Here is a 19,593-nt window from a genome sequence, read left to right as displayed (position 1 = left end):
TTAATTAAGGCCACGGCCGCTTCCTTCCAACTCCTAGGCCTTTCCCATCCCATCGTCGCCATAAGACCTATCTGTGTCGGTGCGACGTAAAGCCCCTAGCAAAAAAAAAAACAATCACATGTGTGCCATGTGTCCTTTTTAGGGGGACAGAAGCTTATATTGATGATGATGATGATGCTTATTGTTTAAAGGGGCCTAACTCTCTCATTCAGCGACTCTGAACACAACCTTCTTGTTTAACTTTCTCAACAAATAGCCTGTACATTAAACTCAAATTGAGATTAGTATTCAGGTACTTTTTATTTGAATATTTCCTGGTGTAGTGGCTATAAACTGCAGGGAAGCTTTCAATGTGCTCTCTAATAAGGTCTACAGTACTGGAGGTACTTTTATTATGTGGTTCATGCACCCCTCGTTGGTCTTGTATTGTACCTGTCTTAGCCTTCAGCAGTGCCCTATGAATTTTAGCACTGCTTACTTGCAATGTCTTCATAAACATGTTTTTGCACACCTAAGTGTCCCCTTCTGTAGATGAATGTATGAAGTATTTTCGGCTGAGATTTCTTGAAGAAATGCCTACATTTTTCACTCGCCTGTGGCTGACACCGTGGCATTTTATAGGGCCAATAATCAGTGCTGTTTGTGTAGCCCAAGAATCACAGTTGTAAAACTAACCAAAAAATGCTCTCCTATCGTCTTTCGACACTTTAGTATGACACTTCTTTAAACATTTACACTCGTAATCTATGAAGTGTTTTTCAGGAACTAGTCTTCCTTTCACAGTTGTGTATGCCTTTCCCCTGGTTCTGTTGACCTTCCTAACAGTTTTTTTTCTACTTTGCAGGGTCCCCTTTCTTCTTTTTAATGGGACTGAATGTGGGTGCTCCATTCTCTTCTTCCTTTTGTCCATTTTCTGTTCGATTTTCCCCTTTTCTGCTGGTTAATTTCCTTTTCTTCTTTGTGCTACATTGTTCATCCATACTTGGAGCTGAAAAAATTATAGAAAAATATCTGTAAACGATACAATTTTGCATTGGAAATACTTGCCAAAGTGGACCAACTCCAAATACAACATCACAGCAACCATTGGAAATATATGCCAAAGTGAACCAACTCCAAAGACAGTACCACTACGACCTCTATTCGTGAATTCTCGCAACTAATGAAACAAAACTATTTATTCCTTGGATACGATGAATCGAGTATGGTAACACTAGCTCTCAGAACAAAAGAGTAGCTATGTCTTTCGAGTATAAACCCACGAAAAGCATTGTCCGTTTTGGCAAACGAATAGCTGTTCTTACTAACCTCAAAATAAACTAAACATATTTACTGTAAAAATATTGCAAAACTTGCCTCCACTCTTACATTCTTTCCATTCCTCAGGGTCAGCCAGGTCTGAGGAGCCAGAACTGAAGTCGCTCTGGATATCTGCTGCTATTTTTGCGATGTTTCTGGATGAAATTAAATGCCTCGCTTGTGGAACATTTCCTTCCGAAGCTATCTTCTTTCGAAAAAATCCGATTTTGGCGCTTGGTTCGATTTGGCATGTGACCATCCAGTTAATATAACAGTCTGACATTAGCACTGTGGATGAGGGGTATTTTTCCACTTATTGAGAAAGTCTTGACAAACTCTGTGCATTGTCCGTATGCTTTATTTATAACTGTTATGGGTTCTTCAGTCTGCCGAAACTAATTTTGAGTAAACAAATTTATAAACTGTCAAAAAATGCTTTCACAGCCGCAGATCTTAAAATCACAGCAATAGAACCAGCTTTTGGGTGGTTAGGCCGTGTGCATTATGCAGAGTTTCGTCCAGACGTGCCATTTGGACTCATCAGCTGGAATGGCACGCCCCTCCAGGACTCTGCTTAGCAGGCAGACCAAACTGTGTGGCCCCGCCGAGTTAGCAAATCAAGTTTGCTAACCTGCTAAAGGAGAAATCATTTCTACGTTCAAAAAATGCTCCCCCATTGGAGATACAATGTCAAAAAATGCTTTCACAGCCGCAGATCTTAAAATCACAGCAATAGAACCAGCTTTTGGGTGGTTAGGCCGTGTGCATTATGCAGAGTTTCGTCCAGACGTGCCATTTGGACTCATCAGCTGGAATGGCACGCCCCTCCAGGACTCTGCTTAGCAGGCAGACCAAACTGTGTGGCCCCGCCGAGTTAGCAAATCAAGTTTGCTAACCTGCTAAAGGATTTCTCCTGCTAAGCAGAGTCCTGGAGGGGCGTGCCATTCCAGCTGATGAGTCCAAATGGCACGTCTGGACGAAACTCTGCATAATGCACACGGCCTAACCACCCAAAAGCTGGTTCTATTGCTGTGATTTTAAAATTTATAAACTACCTGAAAGAGAAAACCTGTGGTAACAGAATTACACCTGATGTGTATTACCTGAGTAATATTACAAATTGTCCATATGCTGTTAATAGTTGACCAAATTCTTCGAGGTAGATCAAATCCAAGGACACATGGCATGATTCAAGGCATACCACAAAGCTCTAGAGATGAGGATCTTTTCCATTTATGTGACCATGTATTGTTTAGGTCAGAATTGCCATTTGAAGTCTGGGTATACGTTGAATGTTGTCTGCCATGGCTTAGGCCTGTGAGATCTTCATGACTGGGCATTTGTTGATTTATTACCTAATTAATGTATGATATCCTTGATCTAGAGCAATGCATCTGGAGGAATGTGACTTAGAATCGGAAGCCACTGAACTGGGGTCATCTTGAAAGTTCCCATCATCAGACCACAGAGTCGTTCAGTTGATTGTCGACCTTCTTTACATAAAGACTGTTTAACCATACTGCTACGCGGTACTCGGCTGCAGATTATATCAATCCAAGGGCAGAGAAGCAAAGAGATTTTTCCATTTGAACTCCATGTTGTTCCACATAGTTGTTGTAAGATGTTGTTCCATGCCCTTAACTTGGCAGCTAGATTTCCATATGTTGTTTAAAAGACAGTGTCTTTTATAATGTAAAAGCCAGGTACTTTGGATACCCATTGTTCTTAAACGTGTGTCATTAAAGTACACTGTAAGATCCCTGTTAACTATTTTGATATGAAGATGAAAGCTTGCCACTACGGTTTTGTTCATGCTGGATTGAAGGCTGCACTGTTGAAAATAATTTCCGAGTGTGGTTAAATCCTGTGTAAATGTGTCTTTGGTGTCTTTGTTTCTATGTTGTATGCCCTATCTATGAATATTGATTATTTTAGCTTCTTATTACTTTTACAGGTAGCACTAGTGTGTTTTTCTGGCTGTATTATTATCCAAAGGTGTTCTTCTCCATTGCATAATGGTTAGCACTATTAGCTACTGTCCTCAGAGGTCTGGATTTGATTCCTGGTACTGCCAGAAATTTAAGAATGGCGGGAGGGCTGATATTTTATTAAAATGGTACATGCAGCTCACCTCCATTCGGGGTGTGCCTGAAAAGAGCTGCCCTACCTTGGGATGCGGATACGAGTTTACTTACTTTTACTATTTCCAAAGGTCATTTTCCCAATGGATATGTTTTTTAATGGTTGGTCGTCTTGTTCTTGGAATAAATGTCAGTGACGGAGATGTTTTGTTAACATCGTAAGGAAGAGGAAAGAATTTTCTGCTTTCTTCTTGATAGCAGTGATGAAGAATATTAGAATTGGTAGTTAGCCAGTAAATAATGGTTTCATGAGTGGAAATGATAATGAAGAAGGTAATGCCAGCCATAACCTCACCACACAAGACAGGTTGACAAATTTAAAGTTGTCCTCCATTTAGATGAATGTTTCAAAGTCTTATTACACTAAAGAACTGGGTCCAGTTCACCAATTTTTGTTTTGTACTAACTTCTGTTGTGAAAATTAATTATTAACGTACAAGGTAGACACATTTTATTCATTTTTTGCATTTCTTATTTTCAGGTGCCATTTCAACTAATTCTTGACTGGAAAAAGGCAAAAGAACCCAAATATTTTCATAAAAATTTATTAAAAAATTCAATAAATTATGTATGTATGTATGTATGTATGTATGTATGTATGTATGTATGTATGTATGTATGTATTGTACCAGTAAAAGTCCAGGGCGTAAGGCATGAGAAGGATCTCAGGTAGTGGAAGTTGGTTTTTGGAGCCGGTACAGAGCAGGATAGACTCACAGGGCGAATAATAGATGGTTACACCCTTTTTCAAACAATTTATTAATAATGTTAATCAATTCACCACCCTGCAATGTCGATATAGAATGCAAATAATTTGTTGAAATCAAAAGGGTTAATGTAAATCTTCTTGAATGCAATTTGTGAAAATAAATAAATCTCACAGATCCAATAGTCTTTTGCAAAAACATAAAGTATCAGTTTTTCACCTAAAGTCTTTCTAAGTATTATGACATGACATGAACACACTTATAATTGAAAATTAGAATTTGAACTTCTGTTGAGAGTTTCTCAGTTTGTGAGCCTTGAAACATAGAACACTTGAAACTCCTAGAGTCTTTCTTATGTGAAATAGATTTTGAAAATAGATTTATCATTAAAAGATGAATTTTGAGTAATGGTGGAAAACTATGAAGTATCGTCACACGCAGTACTGGGTAAACCACTGTTCACGATTGGTAAGAAAGGAAAAAAAAGAAAGTCAGTTTGTGACTACTCACTTATTAAAAAACTTGGCTTACGAATACTGATGAGAATCTGGAACATTCCGCGGGTGCGGATGATGACTCAAACTTGAAGTTCCACGAAGAAACCATTTTGACGTCATAGATGAAATGATGTTGAAGGTAGTTGGATCTTGTAGAATTTTCTGAAGATTTCTGCTGCTCGTGGAAATGATCTTAACACATGGAACATGCAAGTAGTATTTACAGATACTATGTTAATTTTAGGACGTCCACTGAGTGATCACAGTCCTTGTTGCAAGAAAAAAAAACTATTTTAAACTGTCACTGAGAACGTCCAACACAGTGCAAACACGTAATATTTCTCATTACCGTCTCTAACCACAGTCTTTAAATTGTTGTCCTGACAGATAACACTGATTCTCTAATGTTGATAGAACTATCTTATTTTAGAAAAAGTTCTTAACTTTCACTAAGTTTATCACTGTAACACGTCATGTCCTAATATGGCACATAAATAAAAAGACATAGTCCAAGGATGTGCTATGTTAGAAAATAAGTTCTAGAGTAGTTAAAGTTACTGTACACGACAGTTTCTGTTGGTAATTTAATATTGTGTGCAATTAATTAAACCACACGTCATGTTGTGAATGTCCAATATATAACTTCGAACTTCACTGATTTCGTACGTGTTATACTTTGAAATGTCTGTAAGTTATATCATAGTCGCGGCACAATAGATTACTTACGGTGCGGCCTGTTTTTTTTTTTTTTCAAGTACGATGGCGATTTACTAGCCCGTAATTTCGTCTCCGCGAAACACGACGAAAAGTACTGTCTTCGAGACTGCACGAACATACTATGTGAGGGCCAATCTCCCCTCTCTCTTACTCATACACATACTGCACTGCTAGACTGGACTGCTTGCAATGAACTGAACTGAACTCAACACACAACTACTTGTTAGCCTTGACCCAGTGGCATATATAGCTGGCGCTGGGAGGGGTAGTTTCTCTCGGTCATGTGACAGTGAGTGCGTAATTTCTGTTAGATTTTAAATCATTGTAACTCAGCAACCATAGGATGGATTAATTTGGAATTTATAGAGGTTAATTTTCATGACGTCCGCTACCATTTAGCGTTTGTTCCATTAAAATTGGTACAGGCGTTGAAAACTCGCGAAAAGAAAGATATTTTCGAGAAATATCTCTAGGGGAGGTGAGCTTTGAACGACAGGTGACGTCACTTGACTCCGCCTAGCGCACTCGTGGAGTCTGGTACATACTGGAACATTCTTTTACTTAGATGTTCGTACGTCGGACGGATCTTATATGCTGGAACAACATTTTTTTTGATAACTATGGACCAGGACCTAGGCTTTACTGGTACAGTATGTATGTTTCTAGACTGCTTAACTAAAGGTATTATGGTGAGGAAAATCAGTCTTAGTGTGGTTTTGGCTCGCAACACATGAATTATTATTAATAATCTTGACCATGATGGTCGGGATTGGATCCGTATTGACTTAGTAACAATAAATATGTTGGAAGATGGTCCGCCTAGTCAATACTATTCATTTATTTACCTTTTACCTTAACATCTAGTACATGTTTCGAGAATATAATGCATTCTCTTCCTCAGCTAGTAGATTAAAATTCATTATACAATAAGACCTGACTAAAATACGGGGGCCCCCATTAAAATTCAAATCAATGAGTATGACAATGTGACATTTAAAAATTTTGGATAGTACAAACATAGAATTAAAATCCCACTTTGTCAAGTACAAATTAAAAACACAATATAGTCTAATTAATGTCTAATTAAATACAACGTCTTGTGATGATATGAATTCACAGTGTCCTTGAGGTTGCCTTGCGTACTTCAAAAATGTTGAGTTAAGGATGAATACAATTGCATTAGAACTTGAAGTCTTGCCGATATCCACCGTTAATGGGTGTTAAAATGATGTCTATTAAAATTAAAATATTGGACACAGCATCGTATAATGATGTGAAATTACGGTGTACTAGGAATTATAATACTATCTTGCGTAGTTCAATTGGATTTGTACAAGAATAAATGAAGTTGCGTTAAAACTTGGAGTCCTGCCATTATCTTCGGTTGATAGATGTATTATGCAGCCAGGTTGAAGATAGGTTAAAATGGTCACTGTGATGACGTAAATATTACGTGTGGCATGCAGGCATGCATGTGTTAGATAGATGTTGAGGCACCTGATGTTGTTTGGCAACTCAAACAACATCAGGTGCCTCAACATCTCTCTAACACATGCATGCCTGCATGCCACACGTAATATTTACGTCATCACAGTGACCATTTTAACCTATCTTCAACCTGGCTGCATAATACATCTATCAACCGAAGATAATGGCAGGACTCCAAGTTTTAACGCAACTTCATTTATTCTTGTACAAATCCAATTGAACTACGCAAGATAGTATTATAATCCCTAGTACACCGTAATTTCACATCATTATACGACGCTGTGTCCAATATTTTAATTTTAATAGACATCATTTTAACACCCATTAACGGTGGATATCGGCAAGACTTCAAGTTCTAATGCAATTGTATTCATCCTTAACTCAACATTTTTGAAGTACGCAAGGCAACCTCAAGGACACTGTGAATTCATATCATCACAAGACGTTGTATTTAATTAGACATTAATTAGACTATATTGTGTTTTTAATTTGTACTTGACAAAGTGGGATTTTAATTCTATGTTTGTACTATCCAAAATTTTTAAATGTCACATTGTCATACTCATTGATTTGAATTTTAATGGGGGCCCCCGTATTTTAGTCAGGTCTTATTGTATAATGAATTTTAATCTACTAGCTGAGGAAGAGAATGCATTATATTCTCGAAACATGTACTAGATGTTAAGGTAAAAGGTAAATAAATGAATAGTATTGACTAGGCGGACCATCTTCCAACATATTTATTGTTGACACATGAATTAATTGCTGTTTATGTTCTTTCTTCAGAACAAATCTAATCTGGTGACTCCACGTAATGGAGAACTCCTCATTGCTGCTACTCAAGACTTCATCACCGGAGCTTATCTTCTTACCCAGAAGGACAACTTCTTAGACCGAGGACAGGCATGTCAGTTGGCTGCTTGTCTTCTAGCTGGAGATGATGTGGACATGGCTATCGAACTTCCACCTCCAGCCTTACGCAAGGTTAGGAAAGATTATACTTGTTCCATGTTTTCAAGTTTCCAGATAAGAACAGTGTTCAGTAGACATTTATTGCCAAGTATTCATTAAAGATATTGCAAAAATAGAAAACTTGGACTAAGAATAGCCCACAAGAGTACAGAATTGATTACAAAATGTTGACAAGCAATGCAGAAGAGCCACAGAAATAAAGGCAAGGAATGGGAGTCATTGCATAGTAAGTCATCAACATTGGTCTTTAAGGAAAAAACCTTACTATTTCTTCCCCAGTCGTACTGAAATTAGTGATTTATAGTTATTTTCCATCTGTTAGTTTGTATTCTCCACTGTCACCCATTTTATTAATTATTAATATTTAATGTTTATTAATATTTTCCTTTGGGATTGTAAGGCTATTAGGGTATCAGTTAAGTAGAATAGTGGCAGGTACAAATAATACCGTATTTATGCGAATAATACCCACATTTTTTTTTAAAATTGAGGCGTGAAATTGGGGTGCGGGTTTTATTTGCGTCAATGTTGGCTATTTTTTGAAAATCAATGTTCCTAAAGTTGGGGCGCGGGGATTATTTGCGTAAATACGGTATGTTTAATGACCTACTGAGTATAGGATAACATCCTAGGTTTCAGGAATAACGTACTCAGGTAAGTGAACATCCATTATCGCTACTTACATTTGGATATTGTTTGTTTTGGCAATATTTGGTCGTTTTCCTATGTAAATACCAGTATTCAAGTTGGCGGCATTGATAAGTATTTCTTAGGTCTATCATCGTTACTCTTCAGGGATTTTTGACCTATCTAAGGCATTTGATAGGGTAGATCATGGAAGACTACTAGCTAAAATGAGTGCAGTTGGACTGGGCAGAAGAGTAACCGAATGGGTGGCGATATTTCTAGAATATAGAACTCGGAGCATTAGCGTAGATGGGCTACATTATTCTCAGATATAAGTGTTTGTGAGGTACAAATATTTGTAATAATGGTATGGGGTGGGGGGATGATATCTCCAGAGCTTACAAAGGAAAGGTTTGATTTACATGTTTGTAATTTTTCATTGTTATAAAAAATATATTCCATGCATGATGTTTTCATAAAAAAAAAACTGTTTAAAAACTTTATTATTGTTTTTAGCTCATCATCATCATCATCATTTCCCCTTATCCAGCTCCTGCTGGGTCAAGCTATTTATGGCACTTCTCCATCTTCCTCTTTCCCTCCACCATTCCTTTTCCACTATCTTGTCCCAGTCTAAATTTTGTTTTCTTATGCCGCTCTTCACTGATTCAGTCCACCTTGTTCTAGGTCTCCTCTCGCTCTCTTGCTCCCGCACTTTGACTCCAGCATCTATCTTGGAATTGCATTCTCCTCCATCCTCCTTACATGTCCAAACCACCTTAGTTTATTCATTTCAACTCTCTCGTTTAGCTTTCCTATCCCAATTTCCTTCCTAACATCTTCATTTCTCACTCTGTCTTTCCTTATCTTTCCTATCATACTTCTTAGGAATTTCATCTCACTGGCTTGAATTCTACTCTCTTGCCTGCTAGTCAGAGTCTAAGTCTCAGCTGCATAAGTCAGTATGGTTACATAGTACATTTTGTACATTTTCTCTTTACTTTTCCTTGGTACTTTTTTAGCTATTGATATTTAATGTTAGAAGGAAGTGGAGAATATATTGAAATGGTTAATTATTGTACATTAATCTTTATCATTTTTGTTGAGTTTTCTTATGTTCCTTTTGTTGGTATCCTTTCTTTTTGCCTTGTTTTGTAATGTAAAAAGTGGTATAACCATTGATAAAGAAATATTATTAATGAAATTAAATTAATTGAAAAATTGTATTTCTGTTTTTCTTTTTTAGCCAGTAACATTGTGGACTGGGAAGCAAATTTTCAGCCTCATCCTTCGCCCCAGCAAGAACTGCCCCATTAAAGCAAATTTGCGGACAAAAGGCAGAGCTTATACGACCAATGAGGAACTGTGTATTAATGACTCTTGTAAGTGGGATCAGTTTATATTAGCTGCTGTCAATTTGGGAACATATTGAATGGTTCTCTTACCTTATATCATCTCTGTTGTCTTGGTTAGAATAATGTAGGATTTTCACACCAGGCAAATGCTGGGGCTGTACCTTAATTAAGGCCACGGCCGCTTCCTTCCAACTCCTAGGCCTTTCCTATCCCATCGTCGCCATAAGACCTATCTGTGTCGGTGCGACGTAAAGCCCCTGGCAAAAAAAAATTTAAAAAAAATAATGTAGGCAGAACTTCATTGTCAGACCTATCAAGGGATGCCATAAAAAATGGTTAGAATCATTAATGAGGATGGAGCCTACAAGAACAGCCAGAATAAATTTGGAAAGACAGATGGAGGGGAAAAGACCTGCAGGAAGACCTAAAACCCGATGGATGGACATGATCAAGGTTGATCTAGTTACCAGAAGATGGACAATGGATGATGTTCTCCATGACATATTGTACATAGACAGGAAGAAGTGGAAGAGGCTCATTAACAGTACCCGGGAAACTGGAACTGTACAGGGATGATGATGATGATGATGATGATGATGATGATGATGATGATAATGGGAAACTGGAACTGTACAGGGATGATGATGATGATGATGGTGATGGTGACTGCTTACTAAATACAATTACACTGTGTTGTAGGAACTGTTTAAACCCATGTGTACTCCTTGATGATCTAATTCTGTATGTTATAGATGTGGTGATTCGTAACTCTGAGCTACTTGCGGGATCAATGGACAAGTCGACCCTTGGGTCTGGCTCCAAGAATAATATCTTTTATGAGTTACTCTGTGACTGGGGTGAAGACATAGCTGCCAAAGCCATGTGGCGGCTTGCAAGGCTGGCTTCGTACTTCCTGATGAACCGTGGTTTCTCAATTGGTATTGGGGATGTAACACCAGGCCAAGGATTATTACGTGCAAAACATGAGCTGTTACAGGCTGGGTATGTTCTTATAAACTGCTTTATGAATGTAGACATTGAGACTTCTTGTAACTTAAGTTATTTTTTACCTGACATAATATTGTCATTACATAGTTTTACAGTTGACGCCTCCTCAGAATAACTTTGTTTAATCTTTTTGATCTACTTTACAAGAGACAGTATGAATAATAATATAGGGTAAAAGATAAGAACATCTTATATCCAACTCCTGTGTTTGGAGTGTATCAGAACATCAATACCATGACACACTACAGTGGAACCTCAGTTCTTCGTTTTTGGAGGGAAAAAAAAAAAAAAAAAGCGTACAACACAGGAAAACGGAAAATCCAGGAATGAATTAAAACCATCAACAATTTGGCTAAACATCACAAAAATCAAATATGTCTAATTATAAACTACAGCCCCAGTGGGTTTTTGCCTGCCAAACGACCACTGCTCAGCTCAAAGGACTGAATATTATGAGGTGACGCATGGTCAGTGTGACGATTCCTCTCGGCCATTATTCATGGCTCTCTAGACCGGGGTCACTGTCTCGCTATTAAATAGCTCCTCAATTAAAGGTAAACATGTAGGCTGAAAGGGCCTGGAACCGGCCCTTATATCCAGGTAAAAATGCCTGACCTGGTCGGGAATCGAACTCGGGCTCTCTGGGTGAGAGGCATGCAAATTAGACCTCGGAACCAGCTTCAGACATTAATTACTGGTACGCAAGTTAAAAATCTTGACACTTTATATTTAGTTTTACCAGGGAAACTTTGTCGGTTTTCCGTGAAAACTTTTTTCAGTTCAGTATCGTGCGCAAATAAAACGACTGCGGTTTTTATAACATTTTAACCCAGAAACGTAAAATGCCCAGTCCCAGGACCAAAACAGTAATAGGCAATCCCAGGACCTCCCGTGGCTTTATGTATGCAAAGTGCAACATCTGTTCTGGTCTCGATAACATGATCGTATATGATATTAAAATACTAGATTTATGTTAAGAAGGAGCAGTTTCGATTCCTGCCTGAAAGTCCAGTGACTATACAGTGCCCTGAGGGAAGTGCCGAAAACCTTTTTTGGCGATACAATCGAAACAATTAAAAATATAAACATCTAACCCTGGCCATAATGTGGATGTTTTATAAGTACGAACATTTGATGAAATTCGTTCTATCTTCAGGTAGATCAGTCAAAATGCACTCTGTCTCCTTCAATTTGTTGCGGCCACACTCTGCTTTATGATTTCCGAGGATTCTCTAAACAATACCACCCGAATGCGATGCTAAGATGGTCCCTTATGCAAGTTCACTGCCAGTCTCTTTTTCAGTAGAGTACTTGCTCTAATTATCGCATGACAGGACATTTACACCAAGATCCATAAGTATGCCGTAGCCGTTCTTTCGCGAGATACAGTTTCTTGAAAAACACTTGATCGAGGATTTAGCGCTGATGGGACTGAAATTTCTGGATGGTTGATCTGAGAAATTGTTTCTTTGAGGAACGGATAATGCAGGATTTTTACAACGTGATTTAATTAAGATGCTCGCGGGACCACGTAATTTGAAAAAATAATCAGGGAAAACATAGTTTCAGGGAATGGATAATCAAGGTTCCACTGTATGCCCAAACCATGAAAAGATAATATTGCGTACTCAAAATGTGATTGAACCCAGCCATGCCAGGAACTACTGCTTGTTTATGTTGAGTGTTCTGTCATCCATTTCTGTTGCCAGGTACAGTAGCGTGCTAAATTTACGACTGCTCAGTAGATCAGTTGGTCAGTGCTTGGTGATACAGTGGTTCCTTTGACTCTAATGTTGCTAGCCCTGGAATGACCAATACAAATTCCAGTCTGAATTTGTCCTGCTGTTTTTGCATTTGTAGCACTCGCATATTCAAAAAAATTCATCTTTTTGTATTGGTAATGTGAATTCCATGTGATGACTGTGCTCAGTCCACTGACTTTGCCCTGTTGTTGTGTCACTGTCGTCTAATCACTGTGATAACCCTACACTAGCGCCACTTCACCAAAGTGCTATCTGATTTTGAATAAGTAATACAAACTAAGATAAAGTAACATTACAGTACAAACACTTTCTTTATACCTAAATTACATTAAGAATCTAAATGTCATTTTCTCGAATTGCATTCTACATGATATGCAGTGTTTTTACACATACTTTATTTGGAGGCTTCTTCCCTGGTACTATTATGTTCTTTTGAGTTTTATATTCCTTCCTGCTGTTTCTCAGAATCTTGATTTTCATATCCTTCCACTTCTGTATATTTAGCATTTGATGTCTTCCTTCATTTAAATGATGTACTGAGCTACACAGTACAGAAATGCTGTTTTTGGTCACTATGTACTTGATCGTATGCAACATTATTTTTGGGACTCCCAAATTCGAAGCTTCATAATGTCCTTCATACTTAGTGTTTCTATATTGTACCACCATAGCACTAACAGGGATGGGATATGCAACGTGCTTTTGCCTCTGACTCAGATTTGTAAACAGTGGATTATGTAATATTTTTCTGGAGAGATATTCCATTGATCAAATTTTCCATCAGAATCCTAAGTAGACTCATCACTGGATATTCTCAGTCTGTTCCATGTTAATATGCTTTTAAAAAAAGTGGGAAATGTCTAAAAATAGCACATGCTGTAGCAAAGATTTTTATGTATTGGTTTGTTAATACAAATATCTTTAACTTTGTTGTACAGCTACAGCAAGTGTCATGCTTAGATTTTTATGTATTGGTTTGTTAATACAAATATCTTTAACTTTGTTGTATAGCTACAGCAAGTGTGATGCTTACATTCGTTCCATGGAGGAAGGTCGTCTCGCTTGCCAGCCTGGCTGTACTGAAGAGGAGACTCTGGAGGCTGTGATCTTGAAAGAACTCTCTGTGATCCGAGATCATGCGGGCAAGGCTTGCCTTAAGGAATTGCATCCCAGTAACAGTCCTCTGGTCATGGCTCTCAGTGGATCAAAAGGTTTAGTGCTCTTACATTTTATAGTTAAAATGTTACATTTGATTTCTTATCCAGTCTGTCATTAAAGGTATGCTGTTGTTTAGTTCACCAGTTCAACTACTTTGATGCTATTCCCCATTCCACATGTTCATCTCTACATTAATCATCACATCTGTCATCAACTTTAATCTCTTTGTTCTCTTTTCAAGTTTTGGCATCCCTATACCACTAACCCCCTACTTTTCCCACCAAAACCAACTGAACAAATCCTTCTTGTCTCTAAATGTATCCTGTCAATTTATGTGTCCTTGTGATCAAGTTTTACTAGTCTGAATAGCTCAGATGGTAGAAGCACTGGCGTGCTGATTCCAAGTTGTTGGGTTCGATGCTGGCTCCAGTCTGGTGGTATTTGAAGGTGCTGAGATATCCCAACCTAATGCTGGTAGATTTACTGGCACCGGGCGAGTTGGCCGTGCGGTTAGAGGCGTGCAGCTGTGAGCTTGCATCCGGGAGGTAGTGGGTTCGAACCCCACTCTCAGCAGGCCTGAAGATAGTTTTCTATGGTTTCCTATTTTCACACCAGGCAAATGCTGGGGCTGTAACTTATTTAAGTCACGGCTGCTCCCTTCCCATTCCTTGGCCTTTTCTATCCCATCGTTGCCATAAGACCTATCTGTGTCTGTGCGACATAAAGAAAAGACAAGAAAGAAAAAGGGATTTACTGGCATGTAAAATAACTTATGCAGAACAAAATTCTGGCACCTTGGCATCTCCAAAAACTGTAAGAGTGTTTATGCAATGTAAAACTGACAACATTATTACATTTTGCCAGGACATTCTCCTCTCCCCAGCTTGATTAAGTATCTCTTCCTTTGTGATCCAGTCTACCCTCAAATGTTTCAAGCTTCTTGAATTACAAAATCTACTCCATATTCACCTGCAAACTTGATGAGGGTACATGAGCTTATCCAATCAGTGAAAGCAAACTCCAGCATTGACAGAAAGGAGTAGGCAGAATACTGTGCAACTGTGGACTGGTCCTCATGGGAGAGACAGTTACAAGAACTACAGAACACAAGACTTGCACGCCTCAACCTGCCCCTAAAATCAGCCACAACTGACCATTCATTAGACAGCAGGTGTCCCATCCTTTTAGATGAAACAGAACTTAGAGCCTCCATACTGTCTCATCGAGAGAACCGGAACTGATTTAAACAAAGAACATTGTGTATCCATCAATGGTCTCCACATTAATTGGAGAATCACCGAACTACTTCTGAGCACATGGCAAGAGCCACATGAGGTTGTCTAGGAACTATCATCACCTCACCTGATAGCTGCAATTAAATGAGAGGTAAAAGCAGAGGTAAAATTTATAGTCTTGGCAGATGTCACTGACGTCAGCACGTAGTTGAAAGACCTTTGTGATATGTATTACCAGATGTTGTAAAATTGTAAACATTTTATTGTAAATTAGTACTCATTTATATGCATGAAGTGGTTAAATGTAAGAAAGGGCCAGCAGCCCTAACTTTGCCACAATAAAGTCACTTTAACATTATATTCACTGTCCGCAAGGAATAAACAACAAGCAAATTACAAATCTCATCTGGATATTTAACAGCTCAGAAAAGAAATAAATTATGGAAGGTTGATAGATTTGAATTTATGCCCAAAATATAATTACATAATAAATCGATCATAATGGCATATATAAGGAAAAATTGACACATTTAATATTTCATTAACATTAAATTCTAGAAGGAAAATTGTAGTTTAGAAACTCAGGAGTAGTTTATCTTTCACCATATCCTTCTCATAAGGAAGACCTTTTTGCCTCCATCCATGTGATAATGTCTTTCTTACATTATGCTCTGGTGGGAATATGATCTAACTTAACACTGAGGTATGAAGCATTGTCAATAACAGTTACACTGTTTAGTTCAAGCAGAGGTAAAATTTTCTTTAACCATGCCCTAAAAACTTCACTTACCATCTGCTGTTGAAAATAATTCATTTTCTACCGGGCGAGTTGGCCGTGCGCGTAGAGGCGCGCGGCTTTGAGCTTGCATCCAGGAGATAGTAGGTTTGAATCCCACTATCGGCAGCCCTGAAGGTGGTTTTCCGTGGTTTCCCATTTTCACACCAGGCAAATGCTGGGGCTGTACCTTAATTAAGGCCATGGCTGCTTCCTTCCAACTCCTAGGCCTTTCCTATCCCATCGTCGCCATAAGACCTATCTGTGTCGGTGCGACGTAAAGCCCCTAGCAAAAAAAAAATTAATTTTCTTCGATTCCATTATAGATTCTCCACCCTCTAAATACCTATCTTCACTTCCTATGTGTAGATCCTGTCAGATTTTTTAGACCTGTACTGAACTCTGCTTTGAATGCCTGTTTACCTTTTGTTTACCCGTGTTTCATCCAAGAATTACAATTTTCTCCCAGCTCATCTGAATGCACACATTTTCCTCAAACAATCCCTCCGCCAAGGCATTACGTCTTCAGTCAGAAATAAGGTTTTGATAGCACGCTATTATTCAACAGGAGTAGGCTATGCAGTCTCTTCCTACCTCATTATCATCACACACTATACAACACATACCATGCAGTCATCACAGTGGACTGAAACATATACAACACATTCACATACAGTAATGATCTTTGCCACTGAGGGAAGAGGTAACTCACTCTTTGACCAAAGATGATGCACACAAACAATTTTGAGATCACAAATCACTCATTATTATGGCCAATGGGCTCGTAACCAAGCTTACATAACCTCTGGGAACTGACTTTGGAAAAACAAATTACTAGTTCAAGATGAGCCCTGCACCATCCCAGATGGCAGTACTTGCCCTTGTGATCCATCCCTCCAGCATGAATGCATCTTTCCCTCTCCTCTGCCTTGCTGAAACTTAGAAATGTAGACCACTGAACAACCCAGGATGTGGCTCAACAGCCCAACTCACCACTGATAACAGATCCACCCATTCCCTCTTTTTTTATGAAAGTATTGAAAAAAAAAAAGTTACAGGAGTTGATTTTATTGTAAGTCTGAAACCTTCTGTATAACTTAATTTACTGATTCATTTTATTATCTTACAGGTTCTTTCATTAATATTTCTCAGATGATTGCCTGCGTAGGCCAGCAGGCTATTAGTGGTCATCGTGTACCAAATGGTTTTGAAGAGCGAGCCCTTCCTCACTTTGAAAGACATTGTAAGTAGAGTTTCCTCTTCATTATTTTTCCCAGTTGATGTGACATGATGTTAACGTTTTCATTTGTAGCATAAATCAGTTTCTGATTGTAGTTAGGATATATACTGTATTGCATATGGCTGCGAAACATGGACCTTATACTGCCGTGACATCAAAAAGCTGGAGCGCTTTCACCAGCAAAAACTATACCCCATCATGAACATCAAGTAGGAAAACTACGTCTCTGATGTTGATGTTCTTGAGAAAGCATGTGCTAAGAGTTTAGAAGCCTTGGTCATTGGCCATCGCCTCAGATGGGCAGGACATGTGCACCGTATGAATGACACCAGACTACCATGCCAGATCCTCTATGGTGAACTTAACTCCGGTTCAAGACCACGGGGTGCCCCTGGGGCGTTTCAAAGACCAAAACTGAAACAATCCTTAAAGATGGCAGAAATAAACCCATAAACCTGGGAAACACTTGCCAGGGACCGTTTGCTATGGCGGCAAAGTGTTTGTGCCTCAGTTCAACACTACGAACAAGAACGCCGCAGACATGAAGATATTAAGCGACAGAAACGCAAACTTCGCCAAACCCAGCCAAGATCTCCCCCATCCCTCAGCTGCGCGATGTGTGGATATATGTTCTACGCAAGAATTGGCCTGTACAGTCACAAGAAGTTTAAACACAAACTGCTGTGAATTGAAGTCAGCTATTAGCCAGGAAATCTGTAAACTTGGAAACGAGTAACTGCCGACGACGATGATGTATTGCATATAGTAAATAAAAATAAAGCTGATGATTTTTTGTAAGGAAATCACAATTTTCACATAAACAAAGCAAGTCCTATATTGAAATAGGAGTATGGATGACCGGTCAGTGTGGATAGAAGAAGCTGCAGAAAGACAGAGAAGACCAAACTTGAAAACACAAAAGGATAAGAAGAATCTCTATATCATCATGCACTGCCATTTTCACATAGATCTCCTGTTATACCATATATACATGAATACTCCTTGCATATTTTGTCCGGACTTTAGTGAAGAAAATCTTGGGTGCGCACACTATTTGAAATAAGGCTGGTACTGCTTCTTTTGAAACAGTGGTTCCTGTTATACCATAGCGGTTTCTGGCTTTGGTCTGTGTGGCATCAGTGGCACATTAGAAGTGAAGTGTGAAGCGCATGATCATTCATTCAATGCTAAAGAAATGCTTGGGTTATTGAAGATGCAGAGAACATTTGAAACCATGCAGCAGGAAGAAAGTACGATTTCAGAGAAAATTGTACTCGCGGCTGGTGGAAAAACAAAATGCGGCTTCAAAAACAAGTAATAATCACTGGGGATTTTTTACAAAGTGTACCTGATCAACTAATACCAGACAACACACTCATGACAACACGACAGGCAAAACTAGCCGATTACAAATATCAAGGGAGGGTAAGCAAGCAACATGACAGTTCTGATTGAACAGGTTGCATACCCAACAGCATGTGAAGATTATGCATTTCTTAAAGCAGATTTATTCAATTTTGGAGTGTATTGTTATGTAGGATTAATTTCTTGTAAATACTGTAAAACAGAAATTAAAGCCAATTTTCTGCACGGATTATTCAGTGGCTCACGTTATTCCCATATATATACGTATGTCTGAGTCCATGACTGAGTGGTCAGCATCTTGGCCTTCGGTTCTTCCGGGTCCTGGGTACGATTCTCGACAGGCTGGAAGGAATTTAATCTTAAACGATTAATTCCCTTGGTTCAGGTTCTGGGTGTTTGTGCTGCCTCCAACATCCCTGCAACTCTCATACCATGCATAACACTATTCTCCACCATACCAACAAGCAGTTTACCCACACATCATAGGTGCCACCCACCATTGTCTGGGGTCGATGACCTAGATGTTAGGATTGTTTAAACAAGCATTATCAAGCAATCATCATCATCAGACAGTCTTCCTTATAAGGGCTGCACCAGGCTAGCAATAGCCACACAAAATTATATTATTATCCCCATAACTCAAAGTTTTCTGTACCTATTTCTTCTCGGGTCCCCACAGGGAAAAATTTCTGTATACTGGATTTGATACTTCATATCCATCTCTCTACCATTTTACACATACATTCAAAAGGGATAAAAATGAACTCTATACATTTATAGACATCAGTTAATAGATCACAGCACAATGATAAAATTGAAAATGAATATTTAAAAACAGTATTAACTCTTACAGTGCCAGGTGGCCGATCTATTGATCGTGCGAGCTGCTGCAAAAGATTGCCAGGGGCCGATCTGTCAGCTACGTTTTTCATTTGCCTGTATCTTCAATTCCTGCTACATGATGGCAGCATAAGTAATACCATTGGAAAGATTGAAGCTTTTACTCTCTGAAAATATTGATAACATGCAATATTGATATCCGTGAAGTTTTATAAAAGCTTTCTTTCGATGCATTATGTGTTTTGCACGTGATAGCCCTGCACTCTGCTACTTTGTGTCACTTGTTTGTTATTTTGTTTGTTTATACCTTTGTTTATTTACTTCTAGTAGTGTAGGGATGGAAAAGTATATGAAAGATGATTAAAATCTGCAATGTTTTAACATTAAGTGATTCATTAGAGAATAA

General features: G+C 38.5%; 1 protein-coding gene across 2 annotated transcripts in view; it reads left to right on the top strand.

Annotated features, from left to right (window-relative positions):
- The window catches only part of Polr3A (RNA polymerase III subunit A), a 114,887-nt gene that overhangs the window by 46,228 nt on the left and 49,066 nt on the right, over window positions 1-19,593 (top strand). For both annotated transcript variants that reach the window (XM_067152880.2, XM_067152878.2), the window contains exons 11-15: window positions 7,636-7,833; window positions 9,695-9,830; window positions 10,556-10,805; window positions 13,586-13,785; window positions 16,872-16,985. In XM_067152880.2, coding sequence (XP_067008981.2) covers window positions 7,636-7,833; window positions 9,695-9,830; window positions 10,556-10,805; window positions 13,586-13,785; window positions 16,872-16,985 — 898 coding nt within the window. The remainder of the gene's footprint in view (window positions 1-7,635; window positions 7,834-9,694; window positions 9,831-10,555; window positions 10,806-13,585; window positions 13,786-16,871; window positions 16,986-19,593) is intronic.

Source organism: Anabrus simplex, chromosome 8, assembly GCF_040414725.1.
Source record: "Anabrus simplex isolate iqAnaSimp1 chromosome 8, ASM4041472v1, whole genome shotgun sequence".
Lineage (NCBI taxonomy): Eukaryota > Metazoa > Arthropoda > Insecta > Orthoptera > Tettigoniidae > Anabrus > Anabrus simplex.
This window is presented reverse-complemented; position numbering and strand designations above follow the sequence as displayed.